This window comes from Staurois parvus, unplaced genomic scaffold (assembly GCF_062004578.1).
Source record: "Staurois parvus isolate SC_StPar_1 unplaced genomic scaffold, SC_StPar_1.0 ptg000108l, whole genome shotgun sequence".
NCBI lineage: Eukaryota > Metazoa > Chordata > Amphibia > Anura > Ranidae > Staurois > Staurois parvus.
The window spans coordinates 2,878,361-2,901,664 of NW_028317904.1; the positions used below are offsets into that span (position 1 = coordinate 2,878,361).

At 44.2% G+C, this 23,304-nt stretch overlaps 1 protein-coding gene across 1 annotated transcript in view; it reads left to right on the plus strand.

Annotated features, from left to right (window-relative positions):
• Positions 1-16,408, plus strand: part of LOC149467492 (uncharacterized) — a 60,056-nt gene extending 43,648 nt beyond the window's left edge. Inside the window, exons 4-6 of the mRNA XM_089671603.1 lie at positions 3,169-3,223; positions 14,246-14,282; positions 15,744-16,408. Coding sequence (XP_089527729.1) covers positions 3,169-3,223; positions 14,246-14,282; positions 15,744-15,768 — 117 coding nt within the window. The 3' untranslated portion in view covers positions 15,769-16,408. The remainder of the gene's footprint in view (positions 1-3,168; positions 3,224-14,245; positions 14,283-15,743) is intronic.
• Positions 16,409-23,304: the final 6,896 nt, after the last annotated feature.

Sequence of the window (23,304 nt, forward strand, 5' to 3'; positions counted from 1 at the left end):
GAAGGTGGAACTCTGCTTATTGTCCGCCTACCATCCCCAGAGTAACGGGCAAACGGAGCAAACGAACCAGACTTTGGAGCAATATTTATGGTACTTCTCTGCTTTTTCTTAGGATGATTGGGCATCCCTACTCCCATTGGCAGAATTTGCCTACAACAATTCAGTCCATTCTGCTACAAACCAGTCACCATTTTGGGCCAATTATGGATTCCACCCTTCCTTCATACCTGACACCATTCCTGAAGCTTTGGTATCCCCAGTACAGGACAGACTCTCCATGCTACAGAACAACTGTAAAGTCCTCCGAGAGTCTATACTGAAATCCCAGGCTGATTATAAGAAACACTACGACAGGAAACGGAGAGGAAACCTCCTCTGAAGATTGGAGACAAAGTTTGGCTATCAACTGCCAATCTAAAACTCCCATGCCCATCACGTAAGTTGGGTCCAAGGTACATTGGCCCTTTCTGGATCAAGAGGGAAATCAATCCAGTGGCGTTTGAACTGTTCCTTCGGGAATCATACAAGATCCACCCAGTTTTCCAAGTCTCCCTACTCAAGCCAGCTGATCCTAATCCTTTTCCAGAGAGAGTAGAACCACCTCTTCCGCCGATAACAGTTGGGGAGGAGATGGAATATGAGGTTGAAGCAATTCTGGACTGCAGAAGGCAGGGAAGACAAATCCAGTACCTGGTCAGATGGAAGGGGTACCCACCTGAAGAGAGTTTCTGGGAACCAAAGGGCAATGTACACGCCCCCAGGCTTCCCCAAGAATTTCGTTCCAGGTATCCTGAAAAGATGGCCCAGGAGGGCATCCGGAGGCTGCCCTTTAGGGAGGGGCACTGTCAGGGTCCTGTCCACGGCAGAAGTTCTGGAAGATCTGGCATTTCTGCCAGTACCCTGCATGACCGCAGAAGCAGGCATCAGCCTCAGTTTGGAGCCAGACGGCCTTTATAAGGAGGCTCATCACTTCCTCAAGTTGCTGGATGATCTCTAGCTCCACGTGCCTTGTTCCTGTTTCCTGTGATTGTGACCTGTGATTTCCTGATACCGACTCGGCTTGCTCCTGGACCTGTATACTCTGCTTTACCCCTGATCTGACCTCGGCTTGGCTTGCAGATACTCTCTCTCGCTCCTCTGTGTATGACCTTGGCTATCCCATCTGACTACGTCTACTCTGATTCCCACCTGGTACCTGACCTTGGCTTGAACCGACTACCCAGTAAACATCTAAATCCCGGAAGGGCTTGCATACCACGCACAGGCTCCTCCTGTCTGCAAACCTATCTCCATGTACCAGCTGTGCTTCTGAGTGGACCACCAACCAGCACTCCTACAGGCGACCTGTGCAACATTGGGCCTGACTCCCGCTGTCCCACTCTCAGGGGAGTCCAGAACTTAGCCGCAATGGAAACCCTCTCTCTATTGACCTCCATCACCAGGTACGTGATACAGAGTTCTGGCGGGCAAAGGGTTAAATCTGTAACACAGGGCTGAACACACTACAGGGATGGCAGGACTCTAGTAGACAAAGGCTTAAGTCCAGTACACAGGGCAAAAGGTTCCAGGCAGAATAGAGTTAGGTCCAGCACACAGGGAAAATGGTTCCAGGCAGAGCAGGGTTAAGTCCAGCACAGAGGGCAAAGAGCTCTGGGCAAAATAGGGTTAAATCCAGCACACAGGGCAAAAGGTTCTGGGAAGAATAGGGTTAGGTCCAGAATGCAGGGCAAAGAGTCCAGGCAGAGCAGGGTTAATCCAGCACACAGGGCAAGTCCACCTCAGGTCAGAGATCTGGGGAGGAGAGGGTTAAATCCAGCACACAGGGTACAGCCAGAGGTATGGTCTCCAGAACAGGGTTGTAGGGTCTGGCCACAGCTCAGAAGCACCCCAGTACAGGGAGGAGTACAGGAGGCACAGAGTTCACACACACAGCACAGCTGGCAGAGTTCTGGTAGGGAAAGGGTTAATACACACAAGGAACTGGGGACACAGCAGGGATGGAGAGTCCAGAGGGCAGAGGTCCTTCACCAACTCATGGATCCTCAGAGGTCTGTATGTCCTGGCCGCAGCTTCAAGACCACACAATCCACAGTTGACAAAAGAGCAGAGGGTAGAATGAAGCCCCAGTGTCCAGAAAGCCACACAGACAATGCAGAACTACAAGTACCAGCAGTGCAGAAAGTAAAGCACAGCCCATACTGAACTATCTGTCTCAGCAGTTCAATGCATCTTCTTGAGAGACCTGCAGCAGCCATGAGCTTCTCTGTCCATCACTGAAGTAAGCTCAGAACATTCTGACTCTTTCTGCCAGCATAGGGACATTATATTGTCCCTTCAATTCAACCAAACCTCAAGCACCTGGGGCCAACACATCTGACTTTTTCCAGCTGCAGGACACTGTGCTGTCTGTGATTCCTGCTGAGATCAACCTCATCTCCCACCCCCTGTGGGGCACAGGAACTCATAGATTTAATTAAGCAGACAAGCTGACAGCTTAACACACTGTTGAGTTCAACAAAACAACACAAAAATAAAATAATAGATCTGATCTCCATCACAGGTGTACTCATTTATGCTGAGCACTGTACTTTAAATACTTGTTGCATATATGATTGTATCAAATCATTAGAACAAATAGATTCTAAATTATTGTTAAAATTGTTTAACCACTGTGCTGTGCATTTAGTTTCTATGGTGCCATAGTTAGTTCTGACAGAATATTGGTACTTAAATGCATTCCTTTAGCTGTCTCTATTTTGGTAGCCAGCCCCATATTTACATTGAAAAAAGCTGTCATTTTTTAAAGTGAGCATGGATTTACACAAATATAGTAATGCTGGGGTTGGCTTAAAGTGAATCTTAAACACCATTATGTGGTGGCAGTCTTCACTTACATGACATTAATGTAGACACTGACACACTAAACTGTACTACAACTCTGGTAATTAATATGGTAATAAGCAGTAACCTATGGCAATCAAATGGAAATCATATTCACTGTTCATCTTAAGCTGAAGATAAGTGATTGCTGTGGTTTAACTCAGTTTGCATTTTCATTGTCATAACAAGTGGTTGCTGAGCAATGAAAAAAATGATACCTATGAATAAGTGCTGACCTTTTTACAGTGACAAATGTAGTTAATGCAAGTAAATCATCTTCTTTTGCAGTACTGCAAGTTTTGCTACGTGTGTCCAGTAATATGTGAGACAGCCTGCAAGCCTGGTAAGTCACAAGAAAGTTTACATGGTAACAGGGCTTTTTTCCCTCAGAGAATAGGTGCAAAACTCTCCCTTCTGAGTCACTTCTTTTCTCCGCACCCCCCCACCCACCTCCAAGCACCATCCCTTGGTTCCACCCCTACCCACCTTCCAATACTGTTCCTTTTAGAACAGACAGAGCAGAGCATTTGTTAATGATAACAAGAAAAGCAGTAAAATAGCTCCCCCAGAGCCAGCAACAATAGACCTCCCCAGCAACAATGGACCCCCCGCAACAAAATACCATCCTAGCAACAGTAGACCCCCAACATTAACAACAGATCTCTCATCAGTCAGCATCAATAGACTCTCTAGATAAATCAACAATAAAACCCCCATAAGCAACAACAGACCTCCCCAGCTCCAGAAGACTACCATGCAAAAAGAAAAATCCCTCCAGTAACAATAGATCCCCTGGCAGCAAGAGTCAATACATCTTCAAACACACCCCAGCGCCCCTTGTCATTACATACATTTAGTGCTGGAACTGAATTCTCCCATGTTCCCACAGAAAAAAAGCCCTGCATGGTAATAGTTACAGGATTTTACAGTTCTAATGTTCTGTGGAAAAGGACTTGTATTCAACAGAATACCTAAAGCCCATCCACACCACCCATGATGGTATAATGTGTGGTAAACACATGCTAGTTACATATTTTGGTGCATTTAATTTTAAATGGCACCCCAACATACCTCTGATGCATATGCAATATACTGTGCATACCATAACGCATGATGTTCTGTAAGGTGCACTGTGAAATAAATACAGCCTACACTATTTTTGTGTGATTTGACATGCTTTGCAGCCCATTCATTTTTTTATTTGTTCCATAATATTTTTATTTGAGAGTGAGTAAACAAAAAAAAAAAAACAACAGCAAAAAGAAAAACAAAACATAATACCAAAGCAGGTCTTCTATAAGGTACTGGCAATAGTATAAAAGTCCTCTTGAAAGTCCATGGGATGGCCTCTACCCAATAAAATCGGCCAGGAATGCAGGGTCTTATGCACAGTGCACATAAGTTGTTGCAGAGTTAAATCATAACAAAATTACAAGCCAATGGAAAGAGAAAACACATCGGTAGCATAGGAGAAGCAGTATTGGCTCAATCTGCAGATAAAACTGAGGAGACCCCAATGTCAGCAAGAACAGCGTACAAAATTGGAGTCCAGAGGAGACTTCTACAGGCCCATGATAGAGTTTAAAAAAAAAGGGGGGGAAAGGGGGGTGTCACAGAGCTTGTTCTCCCCCCACTTTATCCTTCTTGCCACTCCCCCCCCAGCGTCCCCTCACTCCGCTGCCGCCAGGAGTCTGCCCCCTGCTGAGACAGCATCCTTTCCATATGGCCGAGCACCAGCAAGTCTGCCTCCCCGCTGTGCCTGCATGTGGATTCGCCACATGCAGGCTCCACTCCTGTTGCCCCCTTCCTGTCTCCACGGGCATGGCATGATCCCGCTCTCCCACCAAAGACAAAGGCCATGCTCCCTGTGATGGCGTAGAGCAGGCAGGACCCACTGACATGGTAACCTAATGCCAAGTCCCAGATTACCACAGCAACAACAACATGCCCGCCTCCCCATATAATGCCAGAGCAAGCCCTGGTCTCTCGTTGTTTTTGTTGTTCCCCCCTGCCTACTGCTGTAGAAGGTGCTGGATTAACCCCATTGTGCCTGGACCTCTGCCCTGTGTTGGACTTAATCCTCTCTGCTCTGATCCGCAGCCTCTGTACTGGATTAAGCCCTTGTGCCTGGACCACTGCCCTGCATTGGACTTAACCCTCTCTGCCCTGATCCGCATCCTGTGTGCTGGATTAACCCCGCTGTGTCTGCAACTATGCCCTGTGTTGGACTTAGCCTAATTCTGCCCAAAACCCTTGCCCGTGGACTCCAACCCCTGCTGTGCCCCCGCCAATCTGTCCTATTGGGCCTCATGGACTATCGGCCCATATTGCCATCCTGAGAACCCTACTGTATTGCTGTGTATTGTGTTGTTCTGTGGACTAGCTGTTCTATTGTCTGCACCCCGATAAACTCCCCAATAAATGCCCTCGCGACGGGTTCCATGTGTACTCTCTCTCTCTCTGTGGTCCTAGTTCATTACAGGGGGGTCGGGTAAGTTGGGTGGTTGTCGTACTCAGTCGGGTGCCTGTGTACATCAGAGGATGAACAGTTCCCCCGCCAGCCCATTAATTTAAATGGCCTGCCTAATATTATTATACATTATTTATATAGCGCCAAAAGGTTTGCTCAGCGCTGTACATTATAGTGGGGGACAGTACATGAGACAATACAGTAACAAGACAAAACACGAGGGGTTCGAGGTGGAGACCAGGGAGCTAGAAAGTAGGAGGTCTTGTGAGGAGCGAAGATTACGGGTAGGGTGGTATTTGGGTATCAGGTCGGTGAGGTAGTTTGGGGCAGCGTTATGAATGGCTTTATATGTCAGTGTTAGTAGTTTGAATTTAATGCGTTGGGCAATCGGAAGCCAGTGGAGGGAATGACAGAGGGGGGTGGCAGAAGCGGAGCGGTTGGTGAGGTGGATGAGTCTGGCCGCTGAGTTCAGGATAGACTGAAGCGGGGATAGTCTGTGATGAGGTAGGCTGGTGAGGAGGGAGTTGCAGTAGTCAAGTCGTGATATAATAAGGGAGTGAAAGAGTTGTTTAGTAGTGTCTGGGGTTAGGAACGTACATATTTTGGAGATGTTGCGGACATGGGGTTGGAAGGACAGGTTTGAGTCAAGAGTGACACCTAGGACTTTGTCTTGCGGGGTGGGAATGATGGTGGCGTTGGTGGCATTGTTGGTCGTGATGGAGAGGGTGGGGAGTGGGGGGGGGCACGGGCTGGGGGGAAAATTAGGAGCTCGGTTTTGGAGAGGTTCAATTTGAGGGAATGGAGCGACATCCAGTCTGATATGTCGTTCAGTAGGTGGGTGATACGGGCGGAGACTGAGGGGGTGAGGTGAGGGGTGGAGAGGTAAATTTGCGTGTCATCGGTGTAGAGGTGGTAGTTGAAGCCGTGGGAGTGTATCAGTTTGCCTAGGGAGGAGGTGTAGATGGAGAAGAGAAGGGGCCCGAGGACAGAGCCTTGTGGGACCCCAAGAGAGAGGGGGAGGGAGGGGGAGGTGGTGGCATTATAGGCAATGCTGAAGGAGCATTGTGATAGATAGGAGGAGAGCCAGGAGAGAGCGGAGTCTCTGATGCCGAGGGAGTGTAGTTTTATAAGGAGGAGGGGGTGGTCAACTGTGTCGAAGGCCGCGGAAAGGTCGAGGAGTAAGAGGACTGATAAGTGGCCATAAGTTTTGGCGGTTAGCAGGTCATTAGTGATTTTGAGTAGGGCAGTTTCGGTGGAGTGTAGGGGACGGAAGCCAGACTGTAGTGGATCGAGGAGGTTGTTGCCAGTGAGGTGGGCGCTTAGGCGATTTTAGACTAAGCACTCAAGCAGCTTGGAAGTAAATGGCAGTAGGGAGATGGGTCTAAGGTTGTTCAGGTCGGTCGGGTCCTGGGAGGGTTTTTAAGTATGGGAGTGATGTGCGCGTGCTTTAGGGGGGAGGGGAATGCACCAATGGAGAGGGAGAGTTTGAAGATGTGGGTGAAGGAGCATAGGATGGAGGAGGAGGATTACCGGAGGAGTTGTATGGGGACAGGGTCAAGGGGGCAAGTGGTGAGGCGGGCTTCTGAGAAGACCTTAGTGACCTCCTCAGTGGTGAAGGAGCTGAGTGTTGGGGAGGATAAGGTGCAGGATGTTAGCTGTGGTGGGGGGCAGGGAGGTTGCGAGGTCAGAGGAGGGGAGAGTTGATGGGGTTATAGTGGGAGGGAGGCTAGGTGGGGAGGTAGGTTGAGCATTGGCAATGTCCTTACGGATTGCATCGATCTTATTTTGGAAGTGAGTGGCAATCTCATGGGCGGTGAGTGAGGTACTGGGTGGGGGTGGGGGGGGAGAGAGTAGGGAGTTGAAAGTGGAGAAGAGCCGGCGAGGACAGGTGGAGAGGGTGTTGATGAGGGTAACGAAGTAGGCTTGTTTGGCGGTGTGGAGGTGTAGGTGAGGAAGGCGGATTTGTAGAGGGAGAACGCTTGAGGGGATCTGGTTTTACGCCATAATCACTCCAGCGCACGACTGCGTCGTTTAAGATTTTTAGTGTGGTCGTTCTGCCAGGGTTGAAGCGGTCAGGGTCTAATGCTACGTGTGGTCAGGGGTGCTAAGAAGTCTAGGGCAGCTGATAGCGAGTTGTTGTATGCAGTAGTGGCCAGGTCAGGGCATGACAGTGGGAGGATACTGTCGTACAGACGGTCAGCTGCAGATTGGAGAGGGGCCAGCTTCAGGTTGCGGAGGTTACGGCTGGTGATGGTTTGAGGTTCGGGGGGGGGGGTGTTAGAGGACGGGGAGATGGAGAACATAATGAGGTTGTGGTCAGAGAGAGGGAAAGGGGTGTTTGTGAGGTTGTGGAGGATGCAGAGATGGGAGAAATCGAGGTCCAGGGTGTTCCCGTCGGTGTGGGTGGAGGACTGTGTGCACTGTGTTTGTGAAAAAGAAGAGGTTAAGTGGAGTAGTTGGGATGTAGCCGAGTTGTTGACATTGATAGGGATATTGAAGTCTCCAAGGATGATGGTGGGTAGCTCAGAGGAGAGGAAGAAGGGTAGCCAGGTGGAAAAGTCATCAAGGAAGCGGGATACGGGTCCAGGAGGCTGATAGATTACTACAATCCTTAGAGGGGTGGGGGAGAAGAGTCGGATGCAGTGGGCCTCGAAGGAGGAGAAGGATAGAGAGGGGGGGTTTGGGAGGACCTAGAAGGTGCTCAGCGGTGACAAGAGCATGCCGACCCCACCACCTCTACGGCCGCTCGGTCTGGGTGAATGGGACCAGACGAGACCTCCATAGGAGAGTGCCGCAGGGGAGGTGGAGTCAGTGGCTAATATTGTACTGCAACGCACCTCAACACATGAAAATAAGTTTAAATGCTGCGCAATAGGAAACATTTCTTCTTGCCCATAGCAACCAATCAGCTTTGAAATGTTATTTCTGTAGTTCAAGGGTTCAGCTAGGCAACAAGAAGTTCTTCAAATATTGAACACTTTTCACAGATCACCCTTTAAAGCCAACCTGTTCTTGCTCACTTAGTAACACATTCACTTAGTCATCTCCCCACCGAGCTCATCGGCCCATTGCAGGATCATGCTGCCCCTTCCTTTGATTGGCTCCAAAACCTCATTTTCTAGGGTGCTTTTAGTGGCTGAACTGGGTTCAATGTCTATGGTCTGGGGGTCTAAGAATCAGTATGTCCAGAGGAACTCCTGTTTCAGGTAATTAAAAACTTACCACTAATGAATGGTGACCTTTTCTCACTGACAGCAATAAATAGGGGCCCTTCACCCAAGCATGCCAACAGGGCCACCAACAACTTAATTTTCAACCAATCCATCAGGAATTGGCAGCACAGTGACTAAATGGTTAGCACTTCTACCTGGCAATACTAGGGTCGTCGGTTTGAATCCCAGCCACGGCACCACCTGCCTGGAGTTTGCATGTTCTCTCTGTGCTTGCGTGGGTTTCCTCCAGGTACTCAGGTTTCCTCCCACACTCCAAAGACATGCTGGTAGGTTAATTAGCTCCTGTCTAAATTGGCCTTAGTATGAATGTGAGTTAGGGATCTTAGATTGTACGCCCCTTGTGGGTTAGGGACTGATGTGAATGTACAATATACAGTGGGGCAAAAAAGTATTTAGTCAGCCACCAATTGTGCAAGTTCTCCCACTTAAAAAGATGAGAGAGGCCTGTAATTGGCATCATAGGTAGACCTCAACTATGAGAGACAAAATGCTTCTTTTGATATTGACCAAATACTTATTTTCCACCATAATTTGCAAATAAATTCTTTCCAAATCAGCCAATGTGATTGTCTGGATTTTTTTTCTCATTTCGTCTCTCATAGTTGAGGTCTACCTATGATGCCAATTACAGGCCTCTCTCATCTTTTTAAGTGGGAGAACTTGCACAATTGGTGGCTGACTAAATACTTTTTTGCCCCACTGTATATATGTGTAAAGCGCTGCGTAAATGGACAGCGCTATATAAGTACCTGAAATAAATAAATAAAATTCAAGCCATATAAGGCTAGCATAGCTCTTCCCTACTTGACCTAGGACTAATGACTAGCTGCTGCGCTTTGATATTCATTGCATGTCCCTGACTGCAACACAATACTATATAACGAGAAACCCTGCATTTGTGTACAATTTTAAGTTAACCTACCTTGATTGTTATTTTTTGTCGTCAAGGAAACAATTTCTGAGACCCCCAACCAGGCCTCTTTTTTCATGTATGCCTATGAGTGGGCAGGAAGTGAAGATGCATACAGGAATTTCTTATCATACTCTGCTTGTATCCAGGGCTGCTGTTAGAAGCCACGGGGCCCCATACAATCAACCTGACAGGGCCCCCTCGAAAAAAAAAAATGTTTTCTAATTGCTTCCATTGTGCCGATAACTCTCCCTGCCCACATTCAATTCACCCAGCTGCCTGGGCCCCCCTGATGGCCTGGGCCCTGTACAGGAGGAAAGGTGGTACTCCCTTATCCATGGCCCTGCCTGTATCAGCATTGGGGCTTTCATTTTTGCCATAGAGTCAGCATGTAAGAGGGCATACACCAACAAACTGCTCTATGGGTTCTCAGCAGCTCTGTCATGTCCTGCATACTAAACAGTCCTCTACAGGGCCAAGAAAGTCACTGATAATGCCTAGTGGGAATTTTAACACTTTCATAAATTGCCATTATCAGCAACAATACAACCACTAGCCATAAAAAATGTTGCAGTGAACATTTCAACTAAACAGAGCTGGCACTGTTGTACATGTTCATGTGTTCACGCATGAACACTTAGAATATAAACATTGATTCAAGAATTTTATGAACTTTATTGTAGCACTAAACATGCATCATAATTACTCCCATAAATATGAACTCCATTTGTTATCTCTTTCTCAGGTTGGGGTTTATTGCTGAAAATAACAGTTGACAAAGCTAAAGCGGCGTACATTTGCACCAAATATCAGCCTGTATTGGCCGGCATTTGGACTGTGTGTACACCTGCCTATCCAACAGAAGCCAGCCAAATGTCCGGCTTCTGTAAAATGGGCATGCTGGGAAATCAGCATTATATCAGTGCTGGAAGCCTATGGCTGCCAGCACTAACCAGTGTGTTCTGGCAGGGGGGCAGTCACCCTATCAGAACACAATAGCTCAGCGGGAGATCGCTGTAATAACATTGGATAGTTAGTACAGCGAGCTCCGCCCAAAATTGATAGTGTGTACTGAGCATTAGTCTAGGAGCACAAACACTTTTTCAGCACTGGGGCCCCTTTCTGACTTTGCCTGCCACTGACCTTCAGCTCTGCATCGTGGGATTAAAATGACACTAAAACAAGGTCATACTGTATGTAGGAACGTAGCCACCCTTTCATGCTTGCTCCCAAAATGGACTAGGAATTATTGACTGCGGACTATGGAATTTGTAGAGTGCATAGAGCACTATGACCGCAACTAACATGCGTTGCTCGTTCCAAACAAAGGAAAGTGTGTGTGTGTGTGTGTGGGGGGGGGGGACTTTATAAGTAGGCAGAAGCAATTTAATAAATAATAGATTACATGGCCATTAAGTAGTAGATGTGAATGGATGATTGTCAGTGAGTGAGGATGTTGTTTAGTGTCTCTTTAAGAGTCATGAATTTCACTCTGGTGGGTGAACAGCTTAGACCAATGTAAGCATACGTATCTCTTACCCAAGGAACTGTAGTCAAAGCTACTACAGTAATCTTCCAGGTGTCTGTGCCGGCTGCCCCAGTGCAAACTGATAGAGGGGGGGTTTGTTGGGTAGGTGTGGGGGGTTGGGCGGGCTGGGGTGCTCACCTGCTTGTCACTCACCCCTCCTCTAGACCTCATCCAATCAAAGAACACCTTGTATCAATTTTTTTTAAAATACAAGGCTTTTAAGAATGGCAGCAAGTTTGAGTGAGCACCCCTTGTGGACAATGTACGAAGGGAAAGCCACTTGGCACAGGACCTAGAATTTCACGCCGATCATTGTATTAGCCCCAAATACTACAGAGATTAGCAGCTTACACAACAGTCCATCGGGCAGGAATTATGCATACATACCTTGGTCCAAGTTGCCTATTGCAGCAGCCAGGTTCACAGTCCAGGTTTAAAATTGAATTAAGGATTCTGACTGGTTACTATGAGTAGAAAATTGGTTTTTTTTTATGGTTGTTTGTTTGTTTTTTTGCATGATTTTCATACATCAGTTCTTACAAAGCTTTATGTAGCAACACATTCAGCACACAGCCAGCCAAAGGCATGAAGGTAGCTAAAGCTGATGTGCATTTGATAACATGTGGTAACGTTTCCCTCTAGTGGCCATTCTGTTGTACAGCATATCAGCAACTATAGGTATCGCTTCTGTTCCATTGATGCCACAGTGCCTCTATTTCTTAGCTATACATGCTTCATGACTGCTCCTATGTTAGTAAAATTGAGTCATAATTTCCTGGCTTCTGAAGTGGAGGACTTTATGTGGAAACATAAATGATTAGACTGAAGTCTGGGTGTCAGTGGACAGACTGCAGTCTACTGCATGGATTTTGGCCAATCTGGGCAAAACTTTACAACATCTGTTAACGGTGCTGTCTTTGGTAACTCTAGTAAATACATGTCAGTAGCAAAGAAAATGTTGGCTAACGATGTAGACTTAATTGTGCAAAAGTCCACCCTTTTAGTATGATGCTAAACCTTAGTATACAAAAGTACCCAACAACTGGGGGTTCTGACACTGCAGTGCAGAAAGGAGCATACAAATAAAGTGTTGCACAATTCATCCAACACAATGATCCTCAAGGCACGTTAATCACAATACCTAGTGATATGGGAACTACACCCCACTAAGAGCTACTACTAAAGACCTTAGTGTGTTGTCAGTTTCAAATTTTGGATAATTTACTTTATTGCTTCTGGAGTCTGAGTTTGAGGAACAACAATTCACATGGTTTATTGTTGTTACAAATACTGTAATTTTACTGCATATGTTAAATACGTATTAATCTATACCAATTCATTTATATATAAAAAACTGGTTTATTGCATGCCAGAAAGATAAACTATGGACCCTAAATGTTTTCATTTATGTAGCGCTACCCCTGCTGGGGCCACTTGATAATGTTTGTCCCCAGTGGTTGCCCTGACCTTGCAAGCCTCCCGACACCTCAGACACTCTAGGTTCAGACATATTTCAACTATATAGAATAATAATGCAAGAGACACAATTCTTTAGTAACACCTCTGTATTAAACTTATTCAAAAGAGTAGGCCACAGAAATAATAGGTTTAGGATATACAACTCCAGTTAACACATAAAAGCAGAACACGTAAAATAGGAATAATCAATTAGCAACATTTAGCAGGTTAACAGTCATGAGTAGTAAGCTTCAACCATTTAATAGCAACACCAGCAGCAAAAGGAGGAAGAAAAGGATTATTAACTTATCAGCACCCTCCGGACAACCGGCGCCACAATGGGGAATGCAGAGAATTATGTAGATGTATACTCCTCTGTGAATAGATATACTGTAAGTACCCCCATTTAAATAGCAATGGCCTTAAAAGAGAACTAGAGATTGCAACTTGAGTCCTGTGATGTTTAAAGTTACTGATATGGTGGTATCCGATGTCTTTTGCTAGCTATGGTGGGGCCCATAAAATTAGTGAATACTGGTAATTCAATTAAGTTAAACAGATGGACTGTGGTACTGCTCAAAGCAAAGATCTCCTGGTACTGAAGTGTAACGGTGTCTGCATGCACTGTCTCTAGAGTAATGACAGAAAGAGGTTGGGCATCCGCCCGCTCACCAATCCTATGGACATCACGGCCTCCTAGGATTTCTTGCTCAAGGCTTTTTGCAGGGATGTATGGCGTTAGCACCTGACAGCCTGTCAGCGTGGCAAGCAGAGATATTTGTGTGTAGATCAGACAGTGACAGTCCCGATGCACAGATGCTGGTACAATCCCGGTGTGGCAATCGGTGTCACTGCTGTGCTGAACTGGTGTGCAGAGTCCTGCAGTAGTAGGCTAGCAATCTGTCTCTGTTTCTCAGCAGTGTTTAGCTCTGAATCCCGCACCAAGAGAAAGAGCCAATCCCTTGCTGTAGAATATATCTGCTTTCCCAGCATCCTCCTCATTCTTCAGCTCTCTGATAGTTGTAGTTCAATCAGCACTCAGGAATACGGGATGTATCAGCTAAAGGACTGTCAGAAAAACTGAATAGACTCTGCGAACAGGAAGTGATGTAGCAGTCCCATTACCGGGTACTAGGGGGAAAAGGATTAACCATAGTTTCATTTGTAAATGTTCCAGAATGGCATAATGATATAGCCGACACCTAGCTACATCTATATAGTACCAAAAAATATGCACCTCTATACAGATTACCACTCTGTAAACTGCTTTGGAGACAGGTGCTGAATAATCTAATAACCCTATGACTAGACATAAACATGACTAGACAAAAACTATGACATAAAGTTATACTGGGGACAGCCTATAGATGGAAGCCAACTCATTTTGCAATATTTTAGTTGTGGGAGAATACTGGGTGAACTAGAAGACACCAACATAAGGGGAGAACATATAAACCCCAAGGAGTGACCCTGGTGAGAATTGAACAAAGGACCCCTGGACTGCACATTGCCCATCAGAAGTAGTAGTCCATTATTACAAAAACAACCAGGCAGAATGTCTGCAGTTACTTTGAGGTATAACTTTGGCACATGAATATGATAACAATGGATAAATGTATGTTTGCCCTGTAAGATAAGTAAAGTTAGCATGGAACATCTTGTTTTCTGCAGCTCACTTCTACATCTACGCTTTCAAAATGACAAATTTCCTTTCTATGAAATCAGATGTATACTTATAATATATGTGATAATACTTTGTTTTCCAGGGAGCTACATAGATGAACTTTCAGGAGCAGTATATCAGTAAGTACATCTTTCAATTCCTGCAATGCTGGCTTTAATTTTTATTTTTTTATTTTTTTTGTGGATGAATTAGACATCAAAGCTTACTTAAAGGCTAAGTTCACCCTTAAAAAAATAATAAATGCACATATTTTTGCAGAACAAAAATGTGTATTATTTTTTTTTGGTTTACAGGAGCCTGCAAAGTATTACACCCACAATTAGTGGTGCAATGCCAGTTTCCTGTAAATACTTCCAGCTTAGGACTACAGTTGCCCCATGTTACGACTCTATCATGTAACATAGTGCAAATGGTGAACTTAGCCTTTATAAACTAATTTCAGATTTGCTATGACTTTAAATAGTTCATTTGGACCAAGTAGGTCAAAACAAACTATTTCCATTACTAACAGATGTGCCTGATGGGAGATTTGTAGAAATGGTATATAGCATCAGCTACGTAAAGTACAGTATAGTATACGTGTTTTACTGCATCAGTATGGGAACTAACCATCCTATTCTCAGAACAATATTCAAGTCAGGCAGAGCACTGCTCAGTCATTCATAGGAAGCCTTTTACTTTATGAATGAATACAAGAGCTTTCTCTGATTGGCTGATGTAGAGATCGTGACTTCATCCACCCGCCTCTCCTTGCTGTGGACTGCAATTTTTACATAGTCACTGCATTACGCTTAACGTGCAGACTTTATATAGTATGGCTGCAAAATGAATTGTTATATAAATCAGTGCAATTCCACATGTACCTAAAGCTACATATGGATGTTAGACCTTTGTAACCATATATATGAAATGTAAGCAAAACTTGAAATTAAAAAAACTCCCCACTACAGACATAATTTCCAACCAAGGGCATGCATCATGTACTGTTGATCATTGGTTTTCATGACTTTAAAAAGACTTATCAATTATTTCTTTAACAAATTCATGAAAGAAAGAAATCCTTTTTCAAGACAATATTTCCAAGATAAAGCCTAAAATATATTACCACTGAAGCAATAGCTGAAAGCCATTGGCTTTGCTGCTGTCAATCACAACCAGTGATCCAACAAGGAGAGAGCAGGGAGCGGGTCTGAGCCACGGTTCTATGTGTCTTATAGACACATAGAGTCAGCCTCTAGAGCAAGCACGCACCAGTGCCCCCATAGCAAGCAGCTTGCTATGGAAGGCACTGAATAAGGGGGAGGAGCCAAGAGCTTGGGCCCGTAAAGAAGAGGATCGGGGCTGCTCTGTGCAAAATCATTGCACACAGCAGGTAAATATGATCTTTTTTTTCTTTTAAAGCAGAACCTTTAATACCACTTTAAAAAGTACTTACTGTACTTTAATATACATATATAGTTGCTAAAGGTGTCTGATTTGTTCTTTGTTGCACTATGTATATTAACATAATATGATCTGTAGTATACAGACCCAGCAGTTGCACTAGACACAACTTATAATGCTGTCTTATCTTTATGCAGGACTGTTGCAAACATATTTGAATAGAAGAAAAATTTGAGCTTTTGGAACACAAAGCTGGGCACTGGACTCCATTTAAATTGGTAAACTTTCTATAACACAAAGACAATTTAAGCCATGGTTCGAACATAACATGGTTCATATCAAACACTGGCATTCAGCATTGTTCAAGCTGTAGAATATATCAACTCAATGTTGGACTCTACTGAATGCCAAGAAGTTGCCCCCTTAGCTAACAATTACCACCTTATTTGCTGTGCCTAAATCCTACAAGATCAACAACTCAATCTCCTAGCCCTGCATCTGCTTGTGACTTTTCAGAAATTACACTGGGATAAGACTAGAAAGACACCACTGAGACAGTGCAAGATTGGAATATCCAATGTTGTTTTCTGGCAGACATTAAACCAAGAGGATGCTAAATTTGCAAGTATCTCTTTGTCATGGATCAGTCATCATAGTCCATGGGCAATGGAGATGGACATTATTGATGCAGCCTACTTTAACCTCCCATATATAGTAGGAAAAAACATCATCTGTTTGGGGCAAATCCTGTCTGTTTTTCTTCTTGGAAGAATTAATTATAAAGACTATGTGTTTATTTATTTTGTGTAAGGAGTTAAAAGTCTCAAGTATTCCAAAAATAAATATTGTTCTATACTCTTAATTGGCTTCTAGTTGTTTTATTAACCATTTGAAGCATATCTTCCACACCATTTTCCTCTCCCCCTGCTTCTGCTCCCCTGAGGCAAATACTGGCAATTTCAGGCTGTAAAATGTTTGGGCTGTCAAAATGACAGGCAGGACTGATTATGTATCACATCACAGACGTGGCTTTCAAAATGCAGCCATTCCTGTGTAAAAATACTTGCAGATAGTCTGCAAGTGTCATTAAGTAAATACAATGTATTTGTACCTTGATCTGCATATGACAATAATTAAAGCAACCTTACAAGTAAAAATATATGTTAAATAAAATGTATTCCAATTAACTCCTCATTAAGTCTTCATTAGCTATAATTAGCCCTGATTTACCCCTTCCTCCGATAATTTCCTTAGGTTTTATTTTAACAGCTGTTTATTATGGTATGTTTATTGTATTGTAAGCTCAGCTCAGCTCTGAGTAGTACATTTTTAAATGTATTTCTTGAATGCAAGCAGTGTAAGTACCTATATGTGATCAGCAATAGCCTCTACAAGTCCCTGTATAGCAGGGCTGGAGTGTGAGAGCAAGAAGCAGCACACAGAGCTAACCATTTATTGTGCAGACAAGAACTATGCTGGTAAGAGCAGAGAGCATAGTGAGAGAGAGATGAGCACATCACTGTGTGGCTTCTACTTTCACTGTTCAATAACAGGCTTGGTTTGTACCAGGACAACCTGAAATCAGAGGAAGATAGTTGACTGCAGCAGAAATATCTTGTTTAAAAGTGAATATTGCAACAAAATATGGCTTTGTTATTTTCTTTTATTGGGCAATATTTTTTTTGAATTTGGTATTTTTGTATTTTACCAGTAATATTTAGGGGTCCATTTATCAATTTTCTTAAAATTCACACAACTTTCACTCAATTCTCATTGTTTTTAACAAAAGATTCAATTAGAATTTGTGAAAGTTGTGTGAATCTTGGGTGAAAACATTGATAAATAGACCTTTTAAAATCTTTTAGTGTTCATACATTTTTTCATTATACTTTTCAGTGTCACATTAAAAAAAATATGCAAAACTAAAAAACAAGCCTTTTTTCTCTGCAAATACATTTTCCATGCTTTCTACCAGAAATGTCATTTTAGTGTCTTGATAAAATGAGACAAATTACAGAATAAAATGCTTATTTTCTATCCACAATAACACTCATTTTAAAATGATTTTTTCATCTTTTTGACAATAGAATCCATAAAAAATAAAATAATTTTTGCAAGACAACACTAAAAGAAAGCCTTGTTTGTCCTGAAAAAGCAATGTATGTAATTTATTATGTTAAATTAGGGCAAATTTATCATTGAATAAACAGCCCATAGCAGAAATTAGCTGGAGGCAGAAGAGGTAGTATATTCTTAGATAAGGATATGGAATTTTATTTGGAAGGGTAGAGTGTAACTTTACTCAATACCTACATAATCAAAGCAATCAAAGGATAACAGGTGAATTCTCCTACCCACCTGACCACAAAGGAAAGGGCCCCTAGCACATCACACTCTTCCTCACTCAGAACACCCTCAACTCTATATCTTCCTCACCCACACCCCCCCCCCCAAAAACTCTTTTGCCCTCATCCATTACAAAACAATTAGGGCCCAATTAGACATAGGGTTTTTGGAGTTACAGCAAATTTCAGTAACTGGTGTGCAATATCACTATTTCAAGCAAAATGTACCCTACATGGCAGTCACACTCATGACCTTACATTTGCACAGCTGGCACTTTACCCCCTGTGACACTTCCAGAGATGCTTGTGATTGTACCCAAAAATCAGGGCCTAATCAGACAGAGGTTTTTTGCATTACATCATATTCCAAGTAGTTGTAGTGTGCAATATCACTGCATCAAGTTAAATATAGTCTACCTGGAATTTAAACGGATGACCTTACATTTGCACAATTGGCACTTTACACACTGCGCCACTTCCAAAGGTGTATGCAATGGCTCTCAAAAATAAGAGCCCAGGTTTTTTGCAGTAGCAACACATTTCAGTAGTTGTGTGTAGTAACTTCAAGCCAATATACTGTACCTTAAACAAGATTCAAACCCATGACCTCACTTTTGCAACTTACCTACTTCACCTCCACCAAATCTGTCTGTTACGGCACTTTTTTTGACACAAAGAACATCGGTGATGCAAACATAGGGATGTGGGTTCAAATCCCTTTTCTGTCATGCTAAATTTTTGGAGTTCCTGAGAAGGTTATGGAAAATAGAAGCTGGCTAACAGTTGGGTGCAGTGGAAAGTGGGGACGTCTGTAAATACAATAAATGGACTTGTCACGGTCCCCCCCTGCTCCCTCTCTCTTCCTCCCCCCACTCTGGATCCCTGCACCCCCCTTCCCCATTACATGCCCCTGCGCCCGCACGTAGCTCACATAAGTGGTGTGCTGGGCGCCAGAGAGCTACTCCTGCTGCAGACCCCACAGCTTCCCCTTGGCCGAATGCTAAAGAGTCTGCCTCCCTACTGTGCCCGTATTTGGATTCCCCACATGCAGGCCACCTGGATGCCACTGTGCGCCCCCCTCCCCTTGTCTCGGCGGGCACAGCGTGGTCCCAATGAGGGACAAATGCCACGTTCCCTGTGCGCAGTTGGATTGAGGGGACGGGGCTTGTCACCACAGGAACCCAACGCCAGGGTGGCCTTGCTTGGCAACCGGGGAGCATCCTGCTCCGGAGATAAATACTGGAGCAGGACCCAGGCACACAGATTCTCCCCCTGCTCGCAACTTAGTATGCTGTGAGAGGTCTTGTGCTGCGGCCAGACCCTACAGCCAAGCCGGACTTAACCCATTGCCTGCCAGAGCCTGCCTTCTGCTGTGTGCCTTCCAGACTTAACCCATTGCCTGCCAGAGCCTGCCTTCTTCTGTGTGCCTCCCGGACTTAACCCATTGCCTGCCAGAGCCTGCCTTCTGCTGTGTGCCTCCCGGACTTAACCCATTGCCTGCCAAAATCTGCCTTTTGCTGTGTGCCTCCCAGACTTAACCCATTGTCTGCCAGAGCCTGACTTCCGCTTTGTGCCAACCCGGACTTAATCCTTGCCAGCCAGAGCTCTGCCTCCCTGCTGTGTGCCAGCCTGGACTTAATCCTTGCCTGCCTCCCTGTTGTGGGCCCAGATGGTGCTATGGACTAACCCCCTTGTTGCCTATCGGAACTCAATGATCCTTGTCATGTGCCCCACCCTGTGGCACGGACTTAACTTTTGTTTTGCCAGAACCTTGCTATACTCATTGTGTGCCCTTCAAATCACTCAATAAAAGCCTTGTGTGTCCCACTGTTCTCCGCGTGTGTTCTGTCCCACCTACACCTCTGTCACAGGGTTGATTTACAAAAAGCATATACACTATTCACTTTGCAAGGGAAATTGCACTTTGTAAGGGGATTTTCCCCAGATCTTAGTGAATGAGGCAAAGCTCTGCTGACTTCCATCATTCAATCCCTCAGCTAGAACATGCAGTTCAGTTTGGGGCACAAGTTAACAAAAAGGATATCGGAGAACTAGAGAAAGTTCAGAGAAAGGCAATCAAACTGATAAGAGGCATGTTGAACCTCAACTATGAAGAAAGATTATTTGAATTTTATTTATTCTGTCTTGAGAAGAGACGTATCAGGGGGGATTTCATCACCATGTATAATTATATATGTGGTTCATATAGTGAACTTGATGCAAAGTTATTTATTTTGAGGTCATTCCAAAGGACAAGAGGGTACTCTTTATGCCTAGATGAAAAGAAGTTTAACCTCCATGGAAAGGTATCTTTATAAGAGCTGTGAAAATCGGGAATAGACTTCCTCAATTACTAGTTCTGACCAGCTCAGTTGATGGTTTTAAAAAAGATCTGAATGCATTCCTAAATGCACACAATGTAAATGTTTATTAACATATATAGGTAATAACATCAGAGACTGTCTGGGGGATATCTGATTGCTTTGGGGATTGGGAAATATTTTTTCCCCCACAAGAAAATCAAGTTGGACCCTGTATTATAGGGTCTTACTCTGAATCAACTTTGGTATAGGGTTCTGTATATAGAACTTTTTTTATTCATTTTTTATATAAGCTGAACTAGATGGTGTCTTTTTTTCAATCTGACCAACCATCTAAATGTCTAGTTGATATGGGAAGACTGTTTGACCCCATAGAGGTCATAGATGTAGGAGAGGTCATAGGGATTTACTCCACACGCTTCGGCGCTGTTTGACACTTGTCCATTACTGGGATGGATAATACAGTTTCTAGAAAAAAATGCCCCATACTATAATTCTCAGAGATCTTAATACATGTATATACAATATGTATATACCTTTATAAGTTGCTGAGCTCCAGGCTATCACTGGAGCCCTATTTCAAACCTGAAATTGAATCCTAACACATTGGAAAGAGACTATTGCATCTACTATTGGCTTATGAACTAATACAACTTGAAAAAATGCATAGCTGTGTAGACATAATACAAAACATTCAATATGATGTTGAGTAATGGGGTAGCTACTCCTGGGTTACCAACCACAGCTCTTTTTAAAGATCACCTTCTTCAAAATCTTCCCTTCTTTCACCCCTATATTGACATTGTTTTTGCATTTCTTGAAATTCTTATATCCAAGCTCTTGGTCTCCCCAACATCAGTCTCACTACCTATAAACCAACCAGCTTTATCCCTAAATGGTAAATTTTCTGGCTTTAACCTCCTCGGCGGTATGATTCTTTCCGATTTTTTGTGCTGAAAGCGGTACCATTTTTTTGCATGGAAATATGTCGTTTTTTATTGTAGGCTGTAATTTTTAGGAATAACTCACTGAAATCTGTACGAACAAGAGTCTAGTAAACATTCCGGATGTGATAAAACTTGAAACACGAAATCATAAATTATAATTTAATAAATAGTCATAAAAAATAATAATATAATAATAATAAATTTAATTCAATAATATAATCAAACCAAAAACACTGAAATTTGAAATACAGAGGCAAATTCGCACATCGCTGAGCAAAGTCGCAAAATCGTTTTCAGTATCTGACGACGAATTTCCCCACGAATCATCATCACTCAATTCTGCAAGTGGTTCTGATTTACTATCGGTGTTCTAAAACCGCTTTTGACGTAAAGGGACGCTTTTTGGACGCCATGGACTTTTCTAAGTTTCCAGGCAGAAAGAACAGTCAAAATACAGGCAGGGCACAGGACAAAGCAGTAGGGACAAAATATATGTGAAATGCATTGAAACAGCAATGACAGCAAAAATGACATTTTTTAAAAATGTCAAATTTCCCTCCGGTTCCGGCGCCCGTACGTCCCGACGTCACAGGGACCGGAACACGGAAGCCGGATGCCGGCATTGGCCGGAGGAGATGGCTGGGGACACTGCAGGGGACACATCACGGGAGCGAAGGACAAGGTAAGTTCTGCAGGGACCCCCTGAGCAACGCCGCATGGTAAGCCCGAGTGTAGCTCGGGGTTACCGCTCTTGGTACTCAAATTTTACCCCGAGCTACACTCTGGAAAATCGCTAAGGAGGTTAATGTTAAATGTTTCCGAAAACAAATCCTTTAGGAAAGATATTGCCCATGTATAATTAAGCTTTCCGAAATAAGTACACTACTTGGCACAATAAAATAATCATTTTATTCTTTCTACATGCCACTTAATTTGTAAACATTGCATTGTTTTTTTATGATTAAATATTTGCACTAGTTTGGGAGCAGGGTCGGACTGACCATTTTGAAACTCGGGCACTGCCCGAGGGCCCGGGGTCAGTAGGGGGCCCCATGAGATGCCCCTGGTACCTTTTTCATAGGCTTTTTTGAGTTTGGGCAAGGACACAGGGGCCCCATGATCCCATATTGCCCGGGGGCCCCATGAGTTGTCAGTCCGCCCCTGTTTGGGAGGATACACTTTTGAGATATATGTGATATAACCATAGTGTGAATCTAACCTAAAGCACTTTCCTCAACTTGGAAGGTGTGCAGGAACATGTACGTTATAGTGCCATATGGGGCTGATTACTAATGGAGAGTGCATCTGGTAATGTAGCACCAGAAAAAGATAAGCATAGAAAAATAAAAAAAATAAATTAACATATAACGTTTTCGAAAATATCAGCAGAAAACAAGTTTCCCTACAGCCTCCCCAGGAACATTGTCAGCTTGGTTCATCTATTCTTTATTCCCAGAAAATTGTAAAAACACATTTTGCACATTCAGCACATGTTTATGCTAAGATACTGTAAATTGTATGCTTTCTCCAGTGATCGTCCCTACAATGTTTATATCAGCACTTTGCTTAACAAGTATGCAAACTGAAATAGGACAAAACATATTTTCTGTACCCCTTGAATACATGTTGTAAGGGACCACCTGGCGGTACCTCTAGCAGTCCACTGGTCAGGTTTCCCCAGAGCGCGGAGTCTAAGTCCCGGGTCACTTGTTCACCAGGGCCCCTGATGGTGGGGATGGACTTGGAGCGTACCGAGACCAGGCCGCGGCTGCTGGGTATACCCACCAGTGGTAGAGGAGCTCGCCAGAGGTTCCTGCAGGGTGAGAGCCTGATGTGAGGAGGCCGGGAGATCCTGACGGGAAGGACGGATGGATGAGCAAGTGCAAAGTTAGACAAGCCGGGTCAGTAGCCATGGGGGCGGTGCGGTACAGAGCAGCGGGCAGAGAATGGTCGGGTCCCACGCCAGGTCAGCAACAAGAGGTCAGATCCACAAGGGGGCATCCAGGAGCGAAGTCAGGCAAGCCAAGGGTCAGGACAGGAGAAATCAGCAAGGTCAGGCGTAATCCTGTCAGCAACAATCACGAAACACAGGTACAGGAACAGGAATGCAGGGAGACCATACGGCAACCAGTGACAGCTCAGGGG